Source organism: Hibiscus syriacus, unplaced genomic scaffold (assembly GCF_006381635.1).
Source record: "Hibiscus syriacus cultivar Baekdansim isolate YM2019G1 unplaced genomic scaffold, ASM638163v2 tig00110674_pilon, whole genome shotgun sequence".
Classification (NCBI taxonomy): domain Eukaryota; kingdom Viridiplantae; phylum Streptophyta; class Magnoliopsida; order Malvales; family Malvaceae; genus Hibiscus; species Hibiscus syriacus.
Window position 1 is genome coordinate 133,845 of NW_024062819.1, and position 18,815 is coordinate 152,659.

The 18,815-nt window shown below is 30.1% G+C and overlaps 1 protein-coding gene and 1 pseudogene across 1 annotated transcript; both read left to right on the top strand.

The window, feature by feature from the left end:
* Nucleotides 1-960: 960 nt before the first annotated feature.
* On the top strand, nt 961-2,947 carry LOC120137583 (annotated as a pseudogene).
* A 9,512-nt stretch (nt 2,948-12,459) lies between these two features.
* LOC120137531 (E3 ubiquitin-protein ligase BOI-like) lies at nt 12,460-13,884 on the top strand. The gene is made up of 3 exons (XM_039153264.1): nt 12,460-12,731; nt 12,823-13,117; nt 13,203-13,884. The coding sequence occupies exons 1-3, from the start codon at nt 12,679-12,681 to the stop codon at nt 13,773-13,775; spliced, it is 921 nt and encodes a 306-aa protein (XP_039009195.1). The 5' UTR covers nt 12,460-12,678; the 3' UTR covers nt 13,776-13,884.
* The last annotated feature ends 4,931 nt before the right edge of the window (nt 13,885-18,815 follow it).

The following is an 18,815-nucleotide window of genomic DNA, read 5'->3' on the forward strand; positions in this document are numbered from 1 at the left end:
GAAGAAAGGTGTAGTTTAAACGCTTATTTTATAATTAAGCCTTAAAAATATGATAATCATGATCTTCTCCAACAATAATATGGTACCTTTTTTTCTTTCCAAAAAAATGTTAAAATTATAAAATTTTAATAAGAGGTACAAACTTAATAAATTTTAGAGAATGAAAATAATTATAAATAAAAACACATAAAAATTAAAATATATGAAAATTTTAAATTTTAAGGGACGATTGTCACCCTCGTTACATCCTTTATTAGGTTCATCTAATATTATTATTGGATTGAGAGAATTATTCTTGTAATAAATCTTTTAGTAATCAATGCTTAATTAATAAATAAATTAAATAATAATATTTTATAAAAATAATAGAGTATATGTTTTGTAATAGAATAAAATATATAAACTTATTTGATCAACAATTTATTTTAAAATGTAATTATTTTTTAATAATCATAACAACTTTAAAATTCCCTCCAAACATGCTGTTTAAGAATTAAAAAGTGAAAGAATTTATTCATAAAAATCTTAACTTTGAACGAAACAGAAGTTGCTAATCAGCAATAAAATCAATTATTATTACGCAAAAACCTTTCAAAGTTTCAATTTTGCTGTTGTTTTCTTTCTCCCTTCAAAGTTTAATCCTTATTAACCCCTGTTCACTCTAATTTTATTTTTCTTATTTCTATATATCCGAAAATTCAACAAAAGAGTGATTCCGAAGAGAAAACGAAGGGAAAGCTTCAAATCACAGATCTCTATTTGTTTTCTATTTGAAACCCAGATTTCCATTTTAAAAAGTTTATAAGAAAATGGCACCGAAATCATTGATCTCTGCGTTTGTATCTCGTGGAGATGTTATATTATCCCAGTACACTGAATACAGTGGGAATTTCAATTCCATAGCTCTACAGTGCCTCCAAAAGCTTCCTTCTTCCAACAAGAAGTTTACTTAAAGCTGCGATGGCCACACCTTCAATTATCTTGTCGATAATGGCTACAGTAAAGATTTTTTTTTTAAAATCTTTTAGTTTTTATTTTCAAGAATTAAAATTGTTGGTTCTGTGATTTCAAAGGTTTGGGTCTTTTGTGAAATGAACGAAAAGCAAAATGAAAGAGAGGAAAATTTTGGAGCTTTTATTTTTCATTTTAAAGTATAATCTGATCGTTGGAAAAACATGGGATTTAGGATCTAGAGGGGAAGCTTGGATTTTAGTTTCTGCCATTGAATTGTTTAGGAGAAAATTACTTGTAAGAAATGGGAGAAAAATAGAAACTTCGTGTTTTATGCTGCTGTTTTTCATGTTAGTGAAGTTTATATTTTATTATTATGCATTACAGAGTATTGGAAACTACACAAATTGAACTTAAAATAATTATCTGTGTATATGTATTGTGTTCATGTATATGCAGGTTGTTGAAGGCTCATGTGCTAATGTGGCTATTCTATTAAGTTCTGAGTTTATTCTGAAACTTTGGGTGAAAGAAGGGATATCGATATGGTTTATCTTCCCTGTATTCCGGATTCCATGTTGATGGTGAAACCGGGGGAGAGGGGGTGTGGGAGAAATATATTATTAGAAGTCGATTCAAGATTCAGTGGGAATTTTATTGTTTATGCATACTGCTTCAATGAAGTCTAATTGACTCCTTGGTGGTGGTAGAACCTTCTTCTATGTTATCACTTGCATTCTCGTTGTCGTCTCCTTTTTTCATATTGTGTTGGCTGACTTTTCGATGTTGCAGTTTATTGCGTTGTTGCAGATGAGTTGTCCGGAAGGCAAATACCAATTGCATTTTTGGAGCGTATCAAGGATGACTTTGTGTCAAAATATGGTTGTGGAAAGACTGCTACAGCTCCTGCCAACAGCCTGAATAAGGAATTCGGGTATCGATATCTTGACCAAACTCCTGAAAACAATTAACAGGGGGGATATTTTCTTATTATTGTAGCGAATATAACATGTTACTAGTTACAGGCCGAAACTGAAAGAACATGAAGAAATTAGCAAGCTTGCTAAGGTTAAAGCTCAGGTTTCTGAAGTCAAAGGTGTTATGATGGAGAACATTGAAAAGGTAGATTTGCTTTGTTTTACCTGTCATTTACTCTCAGGTAGGTTTTTACTGATTACTCACAGTGACTCGCGACTTCGATAATGTTTAACGGTCTTTGTGTAATTTTTCCGGGGTTGAGTTTATTGAATCGTTCAAGTAGTTCAAATGGTTTGCTAGTTTTTCCAAACGCGTATACGTGTCCTGTGCCTCCGTGGAACTATCTGGTTTTGCTTCTTGAATGCCACATTTTCCGGTACATTCTGGTTGATGTTGCCAGCGTGTAATACTTTCATGCAGAGTGTGATTCACCAACGATAAACTATGATAAGATTTTGGTACCAACTATATATCAGAAACATGCTTTTGGTAGTTGCTACTGAATTCCCTTCCTACAGGTGTTAGGTAGAGGAGAAAAGATAGAGCTGCTAGTGGATAAGACCGAGAATCTTCATCATCAGGTAAGCGACTCTCGCCCTCACCTCTTTCACTATCTTTCATGCATCGCTCCAGGTATCCATGGGCATATAAACATGTATGAATTTAAAATGCGGTTTCTTTTTTTTTCCCTATTCATTTCGTGTGAGAGTCGAGTAGAGCCTTAGATGTTAGATCATACAAGGCAGCATAATTTTGAGATGTCTTCACGTTAGCTACACAATTCGTGCTTCACGACCTTCCGAGATGATTTCTTTGCAGGCTCAAGACTTTCGAAGTACCGGGACAAAATCCGAAGAAAAATGTGGCTGCAAAACATGAAGATCAAACTGATTGTTCTAGGAACACTGATTGCCTTGATCTTCATCATTGTCCTGTCTATTTGCCGTGGTTTCAACCGTGGGAAAAACTGAATGCTACTTTTGAAAGCCGTGCTAGCTTCCACCACAGCTTTTGTGAGGAAAAGATCAAAATACATAGACTTTATATATGTAAACATACTCGTATATATATATATATATATATATATATTTTGTTTACATGAATGTGCTTTTCGAAACCATGGAGCTTCAGCCAGTTGGCAATTTTCTCTGTTTCATACTTGATTTTTTTTTTTTTTTTTTCTACCTCTAGCTCAATATTGTTTGCCAAATTTGCCTGTTTCGAAGTTCCAGAGACACGAGCGGAAATTATTCTTATTACCACTATTGATGGAAATAAGTGTCTTGTCGGAAGTTTTTTTTAGATGAACTGCGGTTAGTAAGAAAACAATTGTTAATCGGTGTCTTTTATGAGCAAGAGTTGGTCATAAGAAACAAGAGGGAGATTGTGTATAGATTGTTGAAGGTTCCCTTTATGAGTCTTGGCTGAGCGCTATTTATAACGACTCTTAAGGGCGTTTGGTTTGCAGAAAAGATCATTATTAAGAGGAATATTTTTTTTTTAGAATTGCATTCTCACGTTTGGTTCGAGAAAAAATATTAACATGTAATAACTTATTACCAATAATATCATTTTCGAGTAAAATGGTGGGAATATCATTACTTCCAATTTTTTAAGTAATGGATAATTCTCACCACTTTGGACACAAATAACCCTGAAAAAATAAAATCATTTCATATGGACACTTCTCAATTCTTATTCTTCGTGTTTTACTCAGAGTTATAAACTTCATAACCATAATATACAAAGAGTTTAATTTAATAAAATATTAATAATTTTGATTAGTTAAAATTATTTTATATTTTTAATATTTAGTATATTAATTATTTTATAATTTTACGATGTGAATATTATTATAAAAAATGTAACTGTTTAAAATAATATTTAATTTTAAATTATTAAAAAAATAAATCTTATACATTAAAAATAACATATTTATCATTCCAGACCACTATATTATTTTTCATATTATAATATATTTTATACAAATAAATATGATACTTACGAAATTATTTAAAAATATATGTTGAGAACTTTTGGCCAATTTGAGGCACAATGATGACAATATTTCCACATTTGCTAATGCTCTTTGATAATTCTTTGGGTAAATTATGTATTTAGTACCTAAACTATTAGTCTTGATCTATTTTAATACTTAAACTTTTATTTTTTTCAAAACTATACCTAAAGTTTAGTTTTTATTTCATTTTAGTACCCATTCAAAATTTAACGTTAAGTCTTGAAAGTTTAGGTACTAAAAACTAATAGTTTAGGTACTAAACGCGTTAAGTTTTTAACGGAGGGTACTAAAATGAAATGAAAACTAAACGTTACGTATAGTTTTGAAAAAATTAAAAGTTTAGGTATTAAAACAAATCAAAATTGATAGTTTAGGTATTGAATGCGAGTTTACCCTAATTTCTTTTAAATAATAAGAAAAGAATTATAAAATAATATTTGTTTAGATTTTTTTAATTTATTGATAACACACACGTTATAAACACAATTATTTAAACTTTAAACCCAAATTTTCTAAATAGAATAATATTATCTTTTATTATTATTAAACCGAACTAATAAATTTGCCTTTTGACAATTTAATTACTGTACAAATAGCAGTTCAAACCAATTGACAATGAGGCTTACATAATTATAAAACTAGGAAAAGGGTGTGTAGAAAACACAATGACAAGTCTGACAAGTCAATTCATGGACCATCCAACTACTTACAAGTTGGAATATCTCTCCGGTAAACCTGCAATCATGTCTGATTCCATATCAACTTCAAATGTCAATCGTCACATAAAAGAAAAAAAAAATAAGTGAAGTTTCAATGCTCATTTGACCAAAACCAGAGGCAGCAGTGCGTGAGAAAGATATACAACAACCCACAATGAAGAACGTCTACCAACGAAAGGCAATGGTGTTTGCATTGATGAGCATCATCACCCACCCACCAAAATGATGCTTCACTTCTCCACCATCTTGTTAACGTTGAAAATCTGCAAGTAGAGTAGGAGAAATTTTATGAATGTTGAAAATTTATAAGAGAATTGCAGTTATACGTGACTTTCAAGGCTTAAATTAATTGATTTCTGTCCGTAATCGGTTGTGTCTATTTTATGAAGATAATTATTCGATTAAAAAAATAAATTATGTGTTAAGAAATTTATTTAAACTATTTTTTCTCTCAAATTTATTTTTTTTATCGAGCAAGTTGTGTTATAATTTTTTTTTTCAGAACGAATGACGATAAAATTTAAAATAATAAAACTCCGACACAAACGTTGATCAAACCAAATGATATCCACAACTAATTAGCTTTTGTCTCCACAACTCTAAATATTAATTCCCTAATGACTTGGGCTATGATTTTTTGCACCATCTGTATTGGGTGGAGTGTCATGAATGATGTTGAAACCTCATTAATTAAGACAAATCTCCGTCAAACTAAAAGTCTTCAAACATGTCTGCTCCACTCCTTTATTATTATTATTATTATCGTCTAAGTCCCAGCAAATCAATCTATGAACCATCAAAATTATCTTACAAATTTCTTTCCCATCAAGGGACCCATATCGCATATAAAATACCAAAAAACAAAATGTGTCATTGGAATAACATAAAAGAAAAAAGCCAAAACAATGTTTTTAACTACTTTCAGTTGGATGAAGTGATCAAACAGTATGACATTGACATGATGATATTCATGAAATTCGAATCATATGCATGTAGAGATGTTCATTCGGTTAATTCGATTGTCAAATTGATTTAATTATCATTAATCGAATTAATTAAAATAAATTTCTTTAACCGTTAATCAAACCGATTTTTTTTTCGAAAATATTAATCAAACCGAATAAATTTCGGTTAATTCGGTTAATTTTTGAATTAACCGATTTTTTTTTTTAAATTTTCTAATTTATATAAAAATTAAATATTTTATAATTCAAAAAAACAGTTTCTAATTAATTTAAATAATATATAATTATAAAATAAAAATTTTATATAAATTTTTTAATTAATTAATATTGATTTAGATTTAAAAGTTATTGGATCTTAAATTATTAATTGGGTTTTAAATGGATTGGGCTGAGTCCATATATTATATATAATATATTTAATATTTTTTAATTCAGAAAAATAATTTACAATTAATTTAAATAATATATAATTATAAAATAAAAATTTTATATAAATTTTTTAATTAATTAATATTGATTTAGGTTTAAAAGTTATTGGATCTTAAATTATTAATTGAGTTTTAAATGGTTTGGGTTGAGCTCATATATTATATATAATATATTTAAAATTTAAAATTTTATTTCAGTTAATTAATCGATTTCGAACGAATTAACCGTTAACCGAATATCCAAAAAAACCTTAATCGTTCCCCGACCGAACTAATTCGGTGGCCGACCGAATTAACCAAATTAATTTGATTCGATCGATTAATTCGGTTAAAACCGAATTTTGAACACCCCTATATGCATGGACATCTATATCCTTACATAGAATATCTCCAATAAATTATTTCAAATATATATATAGAATATAAACTATAATTATAATACGTAAATATAATATGAACACAATGAATTGTCGTAGGTGAAATAAAGTCCAACGTTATCTGTCCAAAACCATTAGAATTAATTAAAATTTTGTCGTCATTACAGTTAACATCGCAACGAGGTTTTGGTTTCAACAAAAACTGCTTTTTTTTTTGTCTGAATATTTTCATAAAATTTTACTTTTAAATATAATAATCATTTTTGCTCGTGATCTTGATAAGCTACCTAACTTGTATTTTTCAAAATATTCATTCATATATATATATATTCTAAAGAAAAAACAAGTGTAGATTGTTAAACCCATTGTTGCAATGTCAGAATTAGGGGTAATATATTTGAAAAATAGGGTTATATATACACATATAGCAGTAGGGGTTGTTCACTCAGATTTTAAATATTTAACAAAATTATTATTTTATATGATAAATTAATGATGAATATTTTTTTAATAATATAATGTAATTATAAGATAATATATAATCAGATTTTTTTAATTAATTTACAATATATCTACGTAATTTTTTAAACCTAAAATCTTTATAAAAAAACCCTTTTATAAGTGAAATGAGTTCGTAAATAAAAAAATCTTATTCAACTTAAATGTAAGTTAATATTTATTTACAATCATATCTAGTGGCGGAAGGCAAGAGGGGTTAGTGGGGACCATGCCCCCACCCCAATTAAAAAAATATAATATAGACCTTTAAAATTTTCAAAAAAATTAATTCGACCCTTTAAAATTTTTAAAAATTTAGATCATACTTTAAAATATTTGAATGTTCTTGATTAATATCTTTATAATTTTTTAAAAATTCTCATTAAGTCTGTCAAAATTTAAAAAAAAAATTAGTTGGACCCTAATTTTTTTTGGAAAAATGTAAACTAAATCCTTTAAATTTAAAAAAAATAATTTAAACTTCTAAATTTTATAAAGTTTTAAATTAGCTCCAAACTCTATCACTAAGTTTTATCACTGATCATATCATATTTTTTTGGATTTAGCTAAAACAAAGGCATATTTAGACTATTATTAGCTATCCACATCATGTAAAGATTGAATGTTTGGCTGCAAAAATGGTCGGAATTGTGCAGCGTTAATTTTGACGAAGAAACGTGGCTAATGACAACACACTCAATCAAAACTTTTAGGTTTTAACAGCCAGCAAAAAAGTAGATTATTTATCTTTTTAATTGAAGAACTGAACACCACCATCGTTATTAGGGTTAGGGAAAATGCATCTAGGCTCCTTGTCTCTTCATGTTCGGAATATCAAAATTTCAACTAAGAAATAAAAAGAGAGGAACTTTCTATGTCAAAAAGATTATATAGGACATTTCATCTCTTGGAATACCAAAATCAATTATATCATTAGGTGCATATGAATGTGAGATCTCTTGGATACTACTTATCATGTTTGTGTGGAAAGCCAAAAGTTGATTAATTTATGGTAAAATAAATTTGTACTAATCAACAACATAATTACAGGCAATAATCAGCTTTCAAAGAAAGTTCATGTGAAAACTAGACCACTAATAGGGAATTATTTAGGGTAAATTTTGTAACAGAATAAATGTAAACATTGTGAAGTGGATAAGAACATATTCGTGCCGTGATTCGTGTATTTTGATGTATATTATTTCATCATTTCTTTGTTTGGGGGGTTAATTTTTGTCATCTTTTCAAAGTAATGGGATATGATGGAAGCAAGGCAATAATGGAAGAGATTGCCACAAAAGAAAAATAGAAAACTAATGAAAGAAGGATGACAAGGGACGGTGGTGGGATGTGGCAACCCATCTATCTGTCTATTTACGAGAATTTATTTTATGGTCCGATTCATCATATCATTTATAGTCCTAGTAAATCACACATCAATTTTAAAATAATTTTTAAATAATTGTTTACTCTTTATTTACACGTAAAAAAGATATAAAGATTCATCTTATATAAAATAGAATAAAATAAAATATAACTATGGATTGAAACCACAAAAGATAACGCAATGAACAAGGGCCATCTAATAATTTTTTTTATCTATCTACATATAAGTGTTGGTGGTGGGTGGCAAAGCAATTAACTCCAATATTTCTCTTTTCTTTCTTCTTTAATTTTATGTCTCCGTTTACTTTGAAAGTTCGTGTGTGACCGGGAATTCAATTAGATATATAGGGTGGGGGCATTGTGGGGGTTGATTAAGACTCATCTACACTTATCTATCCCTTTCCCTATCCTATTTTGGTGCATGCATATACATAGGTATTAATTATATTTGTTGAAAATAATTTTGATATAAAATAAAATATTTTTTATTAATCTAAGATGATTACAAAGTAGTATTTATTCTAAATATTCTTAACAATTTGACAATGAAAATTCAATCATCTTACTACAGCCGTTGGTGTTTGAACTCATGACCTCTAGAAATAACAACGATTCATTTAACTATATAGATAAATTGATTCATGAAAAAATGTTAATATTGATTATAAAAATAAATTATATGAAATCATATAATTTTGACGTAGAATATTATTTTTAAACGTAAATTCGTATATTCAAATTCAATTGATGATCCAAAACAAGAAAAATTAATAAGATAATAAATAAATATCTTCTTAATAAATCGATATAATATTTAATCTAATCTTACAAAATTTAAATGAAAAATAAAAACGATTAAACAACTAATTATAGAAAAGATAAAAAGAACGTACTATAAGAACATAGCATATATATGTATAATTTAATATCATAAATAAATACGATGAAGAGGCTGTCACGGTGATTGTGGTATGCAAGATTTTAGCCATCATTTCACTTGAATAATGTGGGAAAATAGGAGTGGGGGACCCAAAGTTTGGTCGCTGGGAGAATTTTGGATTTTACGAAGGATCGTGACTTGTCTGTCAGCTAATTAATCAAACTCTCATTTATTTTGGCATCAATCCCTAAACAATTCAATGCATGTGGTTGACCGTCAACTAATGGATTTGCTTTACTTATTTTGCACAACACTGTAATTTTCATGGAGTTTTACCCTGTTTTACTTACCCTTTATCTTTTACCTCCCTGGAAAATTAAGCCCCAGTATGCCACCGACAAAACCTGGAACTGTTAAAATAAACATTTGTCCATGCTTCCCTACGTGAATTTGTGTATTGCGCTTTCTTTTTGGGCTGAAAATTGTGTTGTTAATTTTTTATAGTAAAAAATATATTTTTAAAGTATAAAGTGATTATAATATAATATATATTTAGAATTTTATTAATAATATACATTACACATGTTTTATAAATATAATTACTCGAGCTAAAAATTTTGTATAAAATAATAATCTATGTTTTCACTAAAACTACTTAAAACATTTGTAAAAGACATGATCTAAATGACTAAAGAACATTATTATTACTATTATTTTACCACCATATGCCCTTTTCCATTGATTCCATAAAACCTAAAGAGACAACTCAATTTTGATGTAATAAAGATATCAAGACTTTATTATTGTCGCCATTACATATATTTATTTTTAAATATCATGCGTCTGGGACTGAAACGAAAATGAAAATAAAGAAACAAATGTTTGGAGTAATTAAAACGTCACATTAATTCTGTCCTTTCTAACTATTATCATGCTAAACCAACTGAACTCCTAACCTGTCACGAAAATTTGTCTACTTTATTCACTTTAAATATAATATATATTATTTTAAAAAATAAATTTATATTACTAATGATCTTTTAAATTTAATGTCACTTTAGCAATGTCGACAAGAAAACAATTAGAAAATTCATATAAAAACGCTGCACAACCTAAAAGGTTTTATTTATTTAAAAAAGACCCCTAAACCTAAACCATCTTTCACTCAATTCTAAACATTTTTCATAATAAAACTAAATTATTAAACAATTATATTTTAATTTAACGAGAAACACAATCGACTGAGAACATCTTCTAATTAGGATACTACATGAGACAAAAATATATTTAATTAATAAATAATGTTTCTGATTAAAAGCATCTTTATTTTTCGTAAATAAAATATTTGTTTATAAAAATATTTATTTCGTAAAACAAAGGCAATAAAGACAAAGGTAGCGAAAGGGAAAACTGCGACTTTAGCATGGCCCCACAAACGTAGACAAGGGGGGGGTTTTCATTCATCTCTTTTTCTGAAATAAGTCATCTAATTCCAAAAAGAGAATGATCCCACGCTTCACACATGCGAAAAGGTTTCTGCGGCCCACAATTGGGTCCACGTTCACCTGTTTTTATTTTATTTTATTTATTAGTAAATTGTTGATGGGTGCTTGGACCGTATATAGCGGCTTACGTAGCAAGATCAGTGTGGTTATAACACGTGGCAGATATGCCGCTCGTCGGTTACTATGATGTATATATATATATATATATATACAAACACCAGACGGCCAATAATTCAGTTTTTGGTTAAAACACTAAATCAGTAAATCTCATGTTTGACAGAACCCGAAATAGTGAAAATGGGTACATTCCCTTTTTGCCCCTGGTAAGTCTATCTTTCACCGGTGCAACACGGCGTTAATTAAACCGAACCTAATAAAGTTTTAAAAAAGTATAATTCTACTTCAGTCCCTGTTCTATTGAACATTTCAATTTAGAATCATTACTTTTTTAGCCCGTAAATTCATTCCACCTACTTTTTCAAATTAGTAACTGAATCTTAACTGATAAAACTAGAGAAGAATTTACATTAAATTATCTGTTTTTGTATTTTCTTAAATAAATATGCTCATGTGGCTAATATTCAGGCCCGTTTATGAAATTTTAGTGGCTTGGGGCGAAAATAGAAATTAGGCCCTTAATAATAAGTATAGAAAAATTGAATTGTAAGAACAAACAAAACTAAATAAATTTACTTGTAAATTGTTTTTATATTATGTTTAATAAACTATTTAATAAATACATTAAATTTTAAATAGAAAACACCAAAAAACACTAATTAAATACCCAACTACTAACACAAAACAAGTATGATCCTCTTTTAAAAGGGTACATGTTAGATTATAACATTCTTCATTTTGTCAAAAAATAATAATAAAAGAATAATTAAGTTGAAAGTAAAAAGATAATTTAAAAATATTACATCAACTTCGCCGTTAATTTTTTTAATGGTGGATAGTAAAACAAAGAAAAAATGTAATGTTAAGTATGATTTTGAAAAAAATAATAATTGGATGACCAAAAAAAAATAAAATAATATATGAATGACTAAATAAATAATTTATCATATTTTAATTATATGTAAATTTACAATTTTAAACCCCAAACAAGAGGGGCCCTGGACGAGCGCCCCTTTTGCCCATGCTCACAGGGACGGGCCTGCCAATATTACACAGATTGTGATTCTTTTTACTTACACCACTTTCACTTAGGGGCTGTTTGTTTGCCTCTTAATGGAATTATTCAGCGCTGAATGATGAACCGTTAAGCATTCAGCGTGTTTGTTTCGCACCTCTGAATGATTCAGTGCTGACTGATTCAATAAAACAGTGCTGAATGATTCAACACAGAAGTACATTCTGAATCATTCAGAGTCAGTTATCAAACAACATGTCATATTCAGAGTCAAACCATTCAGAGCCTTTGAATCATTCAACATTTGAATCATTTAGCACTTAATTATTCTGAAGTAATTAAACAACCCCTTAGCTTTAAATTGTCCATTTAGAAAGAAAAGAAAACCCATGGCGTTATTAATTGTTAAATGAGAAGAGTGAATATAATACATTTATGAGATTAAAAATAAAAGAACTAAATTATAAATGTTCAAAGAATATAGGGACCGAGGGTTGAATTAGACAAAAAGGGTAAGAGTTTATTTAATAAACCAAATCTAATCTAATGGACAAAATCTGCCACTGCCATCCCATGTTTTACTAATTTTACAAATTAAAATATTAAAAAATAGGAAAGTCTTTTTTGACTTTTTCTCTCCTTTTGCTCTCTCTCACTATTAAAAACCAAACCCTAATAAATCTTTCGCTTTCTTCAATCATCTCATTTTCCCTTTGTTTGTCTCCTCCAAAGAACTCTCCTTATCTCTCTCTTTTTCCCTCTCCCCCTCTCCCATTCCCTTCTTTCACTTATATATCCTTCTAAAAGAACATCTTCAAAGCTTAAGCACAAAGGCTCAAATGGCAGTGGGGGCTCCGAATATGAATCTTTTCCCTCAGTTCATCCCCAATGGGTAACCTTCAAACTAAATCCATCTCTGTTTCTGTAAATTCTGGGTTTTGTATTCCATTTTGTTAACTTTTTTGTTGTTGTTGTCGTGACAGAGATTTTACTTGTGTTCCTTTGGTCGATACAATGCAAGAAGCTGCTGTTTATCAATCTTTCTGCAAAACTTCAATCAACAAAGCTGACAGTGGACTTACGAATAACGTGAATATCCCGGTCTCGTCGGCTCCGAGGAAAAGGCCAAGAGATGCGTCGTTCGTCGATTGCTTCGATTCGTACGCTGTTCCTCGAAAGAACAAATCTTTGGGTGTTTCTTCTGTTGTTGATGCTGGTGTTTTCTGTCAGATTCAACAACAGCAGCAGCAAGAAATCGACCGTTTGATTGCCCAACATGTGAGTTTTTTTTCAATGGTGTAGGACAGGTTAACAGATAAACAAGGACAGTTTATTGATGTTTCTTTTGTGTTTTTAATTACAGATGGAGAAACTGAAGGTGGAGCTCGAAGAAAAGAGGAAGAAACAGTCGAGAATGTTGTTGACGGCGATCCAAGACGGCGTCGTAAAGAAACTGAAGGAGAAAGACGATGAGATTCAAAGAATGGGGAAACTGAACTGGGTTCTTCAAGAAAGGGTTAAAAGCCTGTGTTTAGAGAACCAACTGTGGCGGGACTTGGCGCAGACCAACGAAGCCACCGCTAATTCTCTACGCACCAATTTAGAACAAGTCCTGGCCCATGTCGGCGAGGAACGAAACGTTGCCGACGACGGAGCCGCGGCGGATTTGGTTGATGAGGCGGAGTCTAGCTGCGGAAGCTGCGATGAAGGGTGGCGCAAAGTGGTGGTCCCGCAGCGACCACAACCACAACCACGGGAGGCTGTGGTTGAGGACGGTAAAAGGAAGTGTAGGAATTGTGGGGAGGAGGAGACCAGTGTGCTGTTGCTGCCATGCAGGCATCTTTGTCTATGCGCAATGTGTGGGTCCAGTCTGTTGGGCACTTGCCCTGTTTGTGACTCCCTCACCAATGCCAGTGTTCATGTTAACATGTCCTGAAACCTTTGTTTTTCTTTTTCTTATTTCTTTTAGAGTTTTAGTGAACCAAAAAGAGAATGTAAAATGCAAATATGTTTTTAAGAAATGGATCATAGAATTTTTGTTTTCTTTTTTAATTTTAATTTTTAAATTAAAAAGTATCAAATATTTATTACCTGCTTTAACATAATCGATTTGTTAAATATTTATATTAAATTGATTATTAATATAAAATACTGTTATAGAATCATTTAGATTGATATATTAATTAAATAATTTAATTTAAATATCTAATATATATCTAATATTAATATAATATTTTAATAATAAATCAGATTATGACACTTAACACTTGATGATAACATTATTCTGATTAACTAATATTTTATCGAAAATTTAATTAATTATTTAAATATCAAATAAACCAGAATATTAAATATTTAAAAATATCAAATTTAAATATTAATTTGTTTAATATTCTTTCAAAAAAATATTGGGTTAACTGTATTGTGTCTCGACTCATTGAATAAAAGGAATTATTGATTTTGAAGAGGTGTCCTTCTTGGTTCCTTAGATTCATTCATTGAATTCTTGGTACCCGGTCTATGAAATGATGACATTTTCTTTTTCTTTTTTTCTTTTTTTAAAGAGAAAATTTCAATCATTTTACCCATCAATTTAATCGAGTATTTCAAGTTGACAACTTCAACTCTAATTAACTTGAAGAATTATATATTAATTTAAATGGACCCAACTTAAGAGAAAAAAAACTTGATATAATTGCTACATATGTAGTCGCCCAGTTGTCCTGTCATGGTCATCCACCAGGCTGAGATTACTGTGATGTAATCTCATCATAAAGCCAAGTATCCCCCAAAATAATTTCCCTTTGAATAAGGGAAAATTGAGGGACAGGCAAAAGCAATTATGGGACTAACAAAGCTATCGTATTTATTCAACTTGAGTACTATTAGTTGCCTCTCCTTTTCATTTGCTTTGAATTAATTAAATACTATATGTGCCCACTAGCTACGTCAGGTTGCCTTACTTTGCTTTAGCTACTTAATTAACACTTAATTGTAGGGTTGCATTAATAATCTAATCCAGCTATCTAAGATAGATGTCTGGTTTCTCTAGCTTTGCTATTCTTGTCATTATTGATACTGGGTAAAATACTACAAATTTCATCACTCAACTTTATCCTCTTTCTTATTTTAGTCACTAGCACTGACAAATTTTCAATTCACTCACTAAATTTTCACTTTGTTCCTATTTTGGTCACTCCCCCTTTGATTTCTCAACGATTAAGCACCATCTTCCAAATCCCAACAACAGGGAGGTAGAGGAAGAGGAAACACGTATATCTTGATTCCACATTGATCGATCGGTGAATAGTACATATTAGAGTAGTTTGAGGTTTCATGAGATAGGTTTAGAGTTTAATTTTACGAGTCTTGAAGTAATTTGAGTAAAATCTAAACTGATAAAATGACAGAAGAGATAGATATATGCTCATTGATATTTGAGTGATCGAAGAGGATGTCGAAGAATGGTAACAAAATAGTCTTTTATTGTAATTTAAGAGTCATAATTGAAGTATAAACTCTGGGGAGGATTAAAAATATAATTTTATTATGTATTAACTTAAAATCCTACAATTTATGGAGGGATTTCAATATATCTATTTACCATTTTAAGGGTCAAAGTCTCTGCCAAACTTCTTGCAGCAGAAATGTGAATTGGAATCTTAGTTTTTGTTAGTTTGTTGGATATAAATTTTTGAATCAATGATCTGCCCAGCAATTTAACAATAAAGTTTAATGGAGTTATAATTGGATCAACTTTTCAATTTTCATAAAGTACAATGATGAAATTCTAACAAAACAAGCTAGATCGATTTCTCAATTTTCATAAAGCATAAGAATGAAATTTAAAAAAAAAACTTAATTTTAATATAATTTTTAGGGATAAAAAAATTTTATTTATCGAATTTGTTAAGTACATTCCACAACTTGGTTTTTATTTTTTTTATTCATAGTAGTTTTTGAATTTGGCAATCTGTTCTATTTTTTAAGTTAATATGATAACTTGATCCTTTGATACATGACACGGTTGAAAAATATTACATCATCAAAATAACTAAAAATTCAAATTTACATATTATGTCGAATAAAAAATTTAAAGATTAAATTGAAAAAGGAAGTAAAAGTTGGGACCAAATGTTTATTTATCCCTAATTTCGAAGTGCGTTAAAGGAGAAGCTGACACGTCAGTCAATATGAATCTGACACCGAATAAAGAATTAGACCCAACCCCTGAACCCCTGCTGGTGAAGGTAAATTAATGGAGTACAATAATTAAAAAAAAAAAGAAAAAAAGAGAGCAAAACAACAAGAGTGTCCTGCAATTATGATTACTTTATGTGCTGTGGGAAGTCTGTATGGCAAATAGCAATTGCGGTCCCCCATAATATCTCATATTACAGCGTAAAACACAGGGTAAAGGCAAAGACAAAACACATAGAAGAGACGTTAAAGAAATGTTGAAGAGATATCATATGAATTATGACATGAGATGCCCTAAAACGTAGTGTTTCTTTTTAGTAAATATATGTCTCTTTCACTCTCTGTGTGTGTTGTGTCAGCAGGTATATCATGGAACCCCACAAAGATATCCTTCATGGTTTCATACGGGTGACATCTCCACTTTCACACACTGTGCGTGCCTCAAAGTTGCCATTATTCACTTGCCATTTCATGTTCACCCACTCGCTTTTGTTTGCATTTGTAATAAGGTTTCCAACCTAACATAGATGAGTTATATTGTCATCTCGTCGATGGTATCGTTTTCCGGACATTATATAATGAAAATTGTGGAATTCTGATTTTCGTCCCTCGGAGAATCATGATTGAAGTTGTTCACACAATTGTCCGATGGGCTTGTGACGAGGAATTGTCTGCTTAAGATGATTGTTGTCTCCGTTTTATCCTTCCGGAAATGGCATGCCATGAAGGGAAGATGCCCCTTGTTATATGTAGTCATAGTTAGGGGTACAAACGAATAAAGCATTTGATAATTTGTTCATGAACCATTCATTTTAAGTTAAATATATTAGTATAAATAAACCTTTTATGCTCATTTAGTAAACAGACGAACAATGACAAAAGTATGTTTTGTTTATTTATGTTCATGAAAAACTCGTTTATAATCATTCGATTTTTTCTTGAAGATATGGACTAAAATGAATGTAAGATGAACTTTAGAGTTCAAATGGTGAAATCTAAGGAGCTTAAGTACAAATAGTATAATTTCACCGTTTTTCTTTATCTTGCAGAATGAATACGTTAAGGGTGCGTTTGGTTCACGGAATGTAAGATTACCAGTGGGAATAAAAGATTACCATGGAATAGGATTACTGAGAATGTTATATTTTGTGCTTGGTTGGTTTAGCAGGAATGTAAGATTACCGTGTTTGGTTAAAGAAATAAAAGATTATTAGAATATATATTTTGACCAAATTGTCCTTATTATATATTTGTATAATATTACAAATTGTAAAATATTTATATATTTTCTTTAAAAAATTAAATTCATAATATTTATATAATTTTTTTTACAAAATTAAAAATATAAAAAAGGTTTAATGAAATGGTAAAAACAATTTTATCCCCTGAACTTCATATAAAATTTTAATTATAGATTTTTTTTGTAAATCTAAAATAATTGAAGGATAAATTTGTAATTTAATCTTCGTAGAATTTTTATTATTCAATGACAGAAGAAGGATATTTTTGAAAAAAAATAAAAATTTAAGGGCATTTTAGTTAAAAACGCCGGTAATTTTACAATACCTAAGGGAAGGGAGGTAATGACATTCCCGGTAATATACCCCAAAAAATCTACTATTGGTAATAAAACATTACCGGGAATGAGATTCCTGGCCAACTAAACATGAGAATGTGGGATTCACATCCCATGGGAATCCTACAATCCTTGAACCAAACACCCACTAAAGGAATCAACATATATATTTTTTTGTGAACGTGAAATTAAATGAGTATGAATGCGAACAATAAATACACAGAACACCAACATGACTTTATGCGTCGAGTCTAATTCATTTACATCTTTAATAATAATAAAATATGGAAAGGAATGGAATTGTTTAATATGAATTCTGAATCGATTATAGAGTAAGAAGAAGAATCCAAATGAACCGATCAAAATCGATTACATATTGATGAATGAGTGGATATGGATAGGCAAACACGGGACAAATGCGGTGTATATAGGAGAACGTGTGGGTTTAGGGACACATGTTGTACGTATAAATGAACAAAGAGAGCAGTGTCCAAGGGAGATGAATAATGAATTAAGAGAAAAGCAAAAGAAAAGAACCCAAGAAACACGCCGAGGAACTGCAGCAAAAGGTGTGAAAAGATAGTGGTGGACTTGTGGAACTGAGCGTGGTCATGGCCCCCTTGGCGTTTATCCTCTTCTTTTTCCTGCTGCACTTGCAGGGACTGCGGCACTTGATTTTCCCTTTTATGTGTGTGTTGTGTCGTGGGGGTGATAAACTGTGCAAAGCCGACAAATATCAGAGCAAGATTGATGACGGAGCCCTGTTCATTAAGTGTGGGTAAAACCCAAAGGCTGTTCAATTTTGAGTTCCATCCTTTATCTTATGAAAATTTAGAATTTGATCCCTTTGTTTTAATTTGTTAGAACCTTAAGGATGATACCAAAATGGAACTGAATTGTTTAATATAAAAAGTGGACATTATTTAATTTATCTTAAGGTAGTATATGTTCAAAATGTTATTAACCTAACCATGTAGACTTGAACTGGAGATTTCTACTAATTTGTAGCATATAAATTGTTGAACGGTTGATTTTTATTAGGTCTAACTATAAATTTTTCTCTCTAGAAAAGTTATATGTTAGTCCTTTAATATATTAGAATCTGATTCCCCTAATCTATGAAATGTGATAAGTGAGTCCCATTGATAGTAAACCGATGCTTCTCCAAATAAGTCGTTTGAAAATATTTTTGCTTTTCAA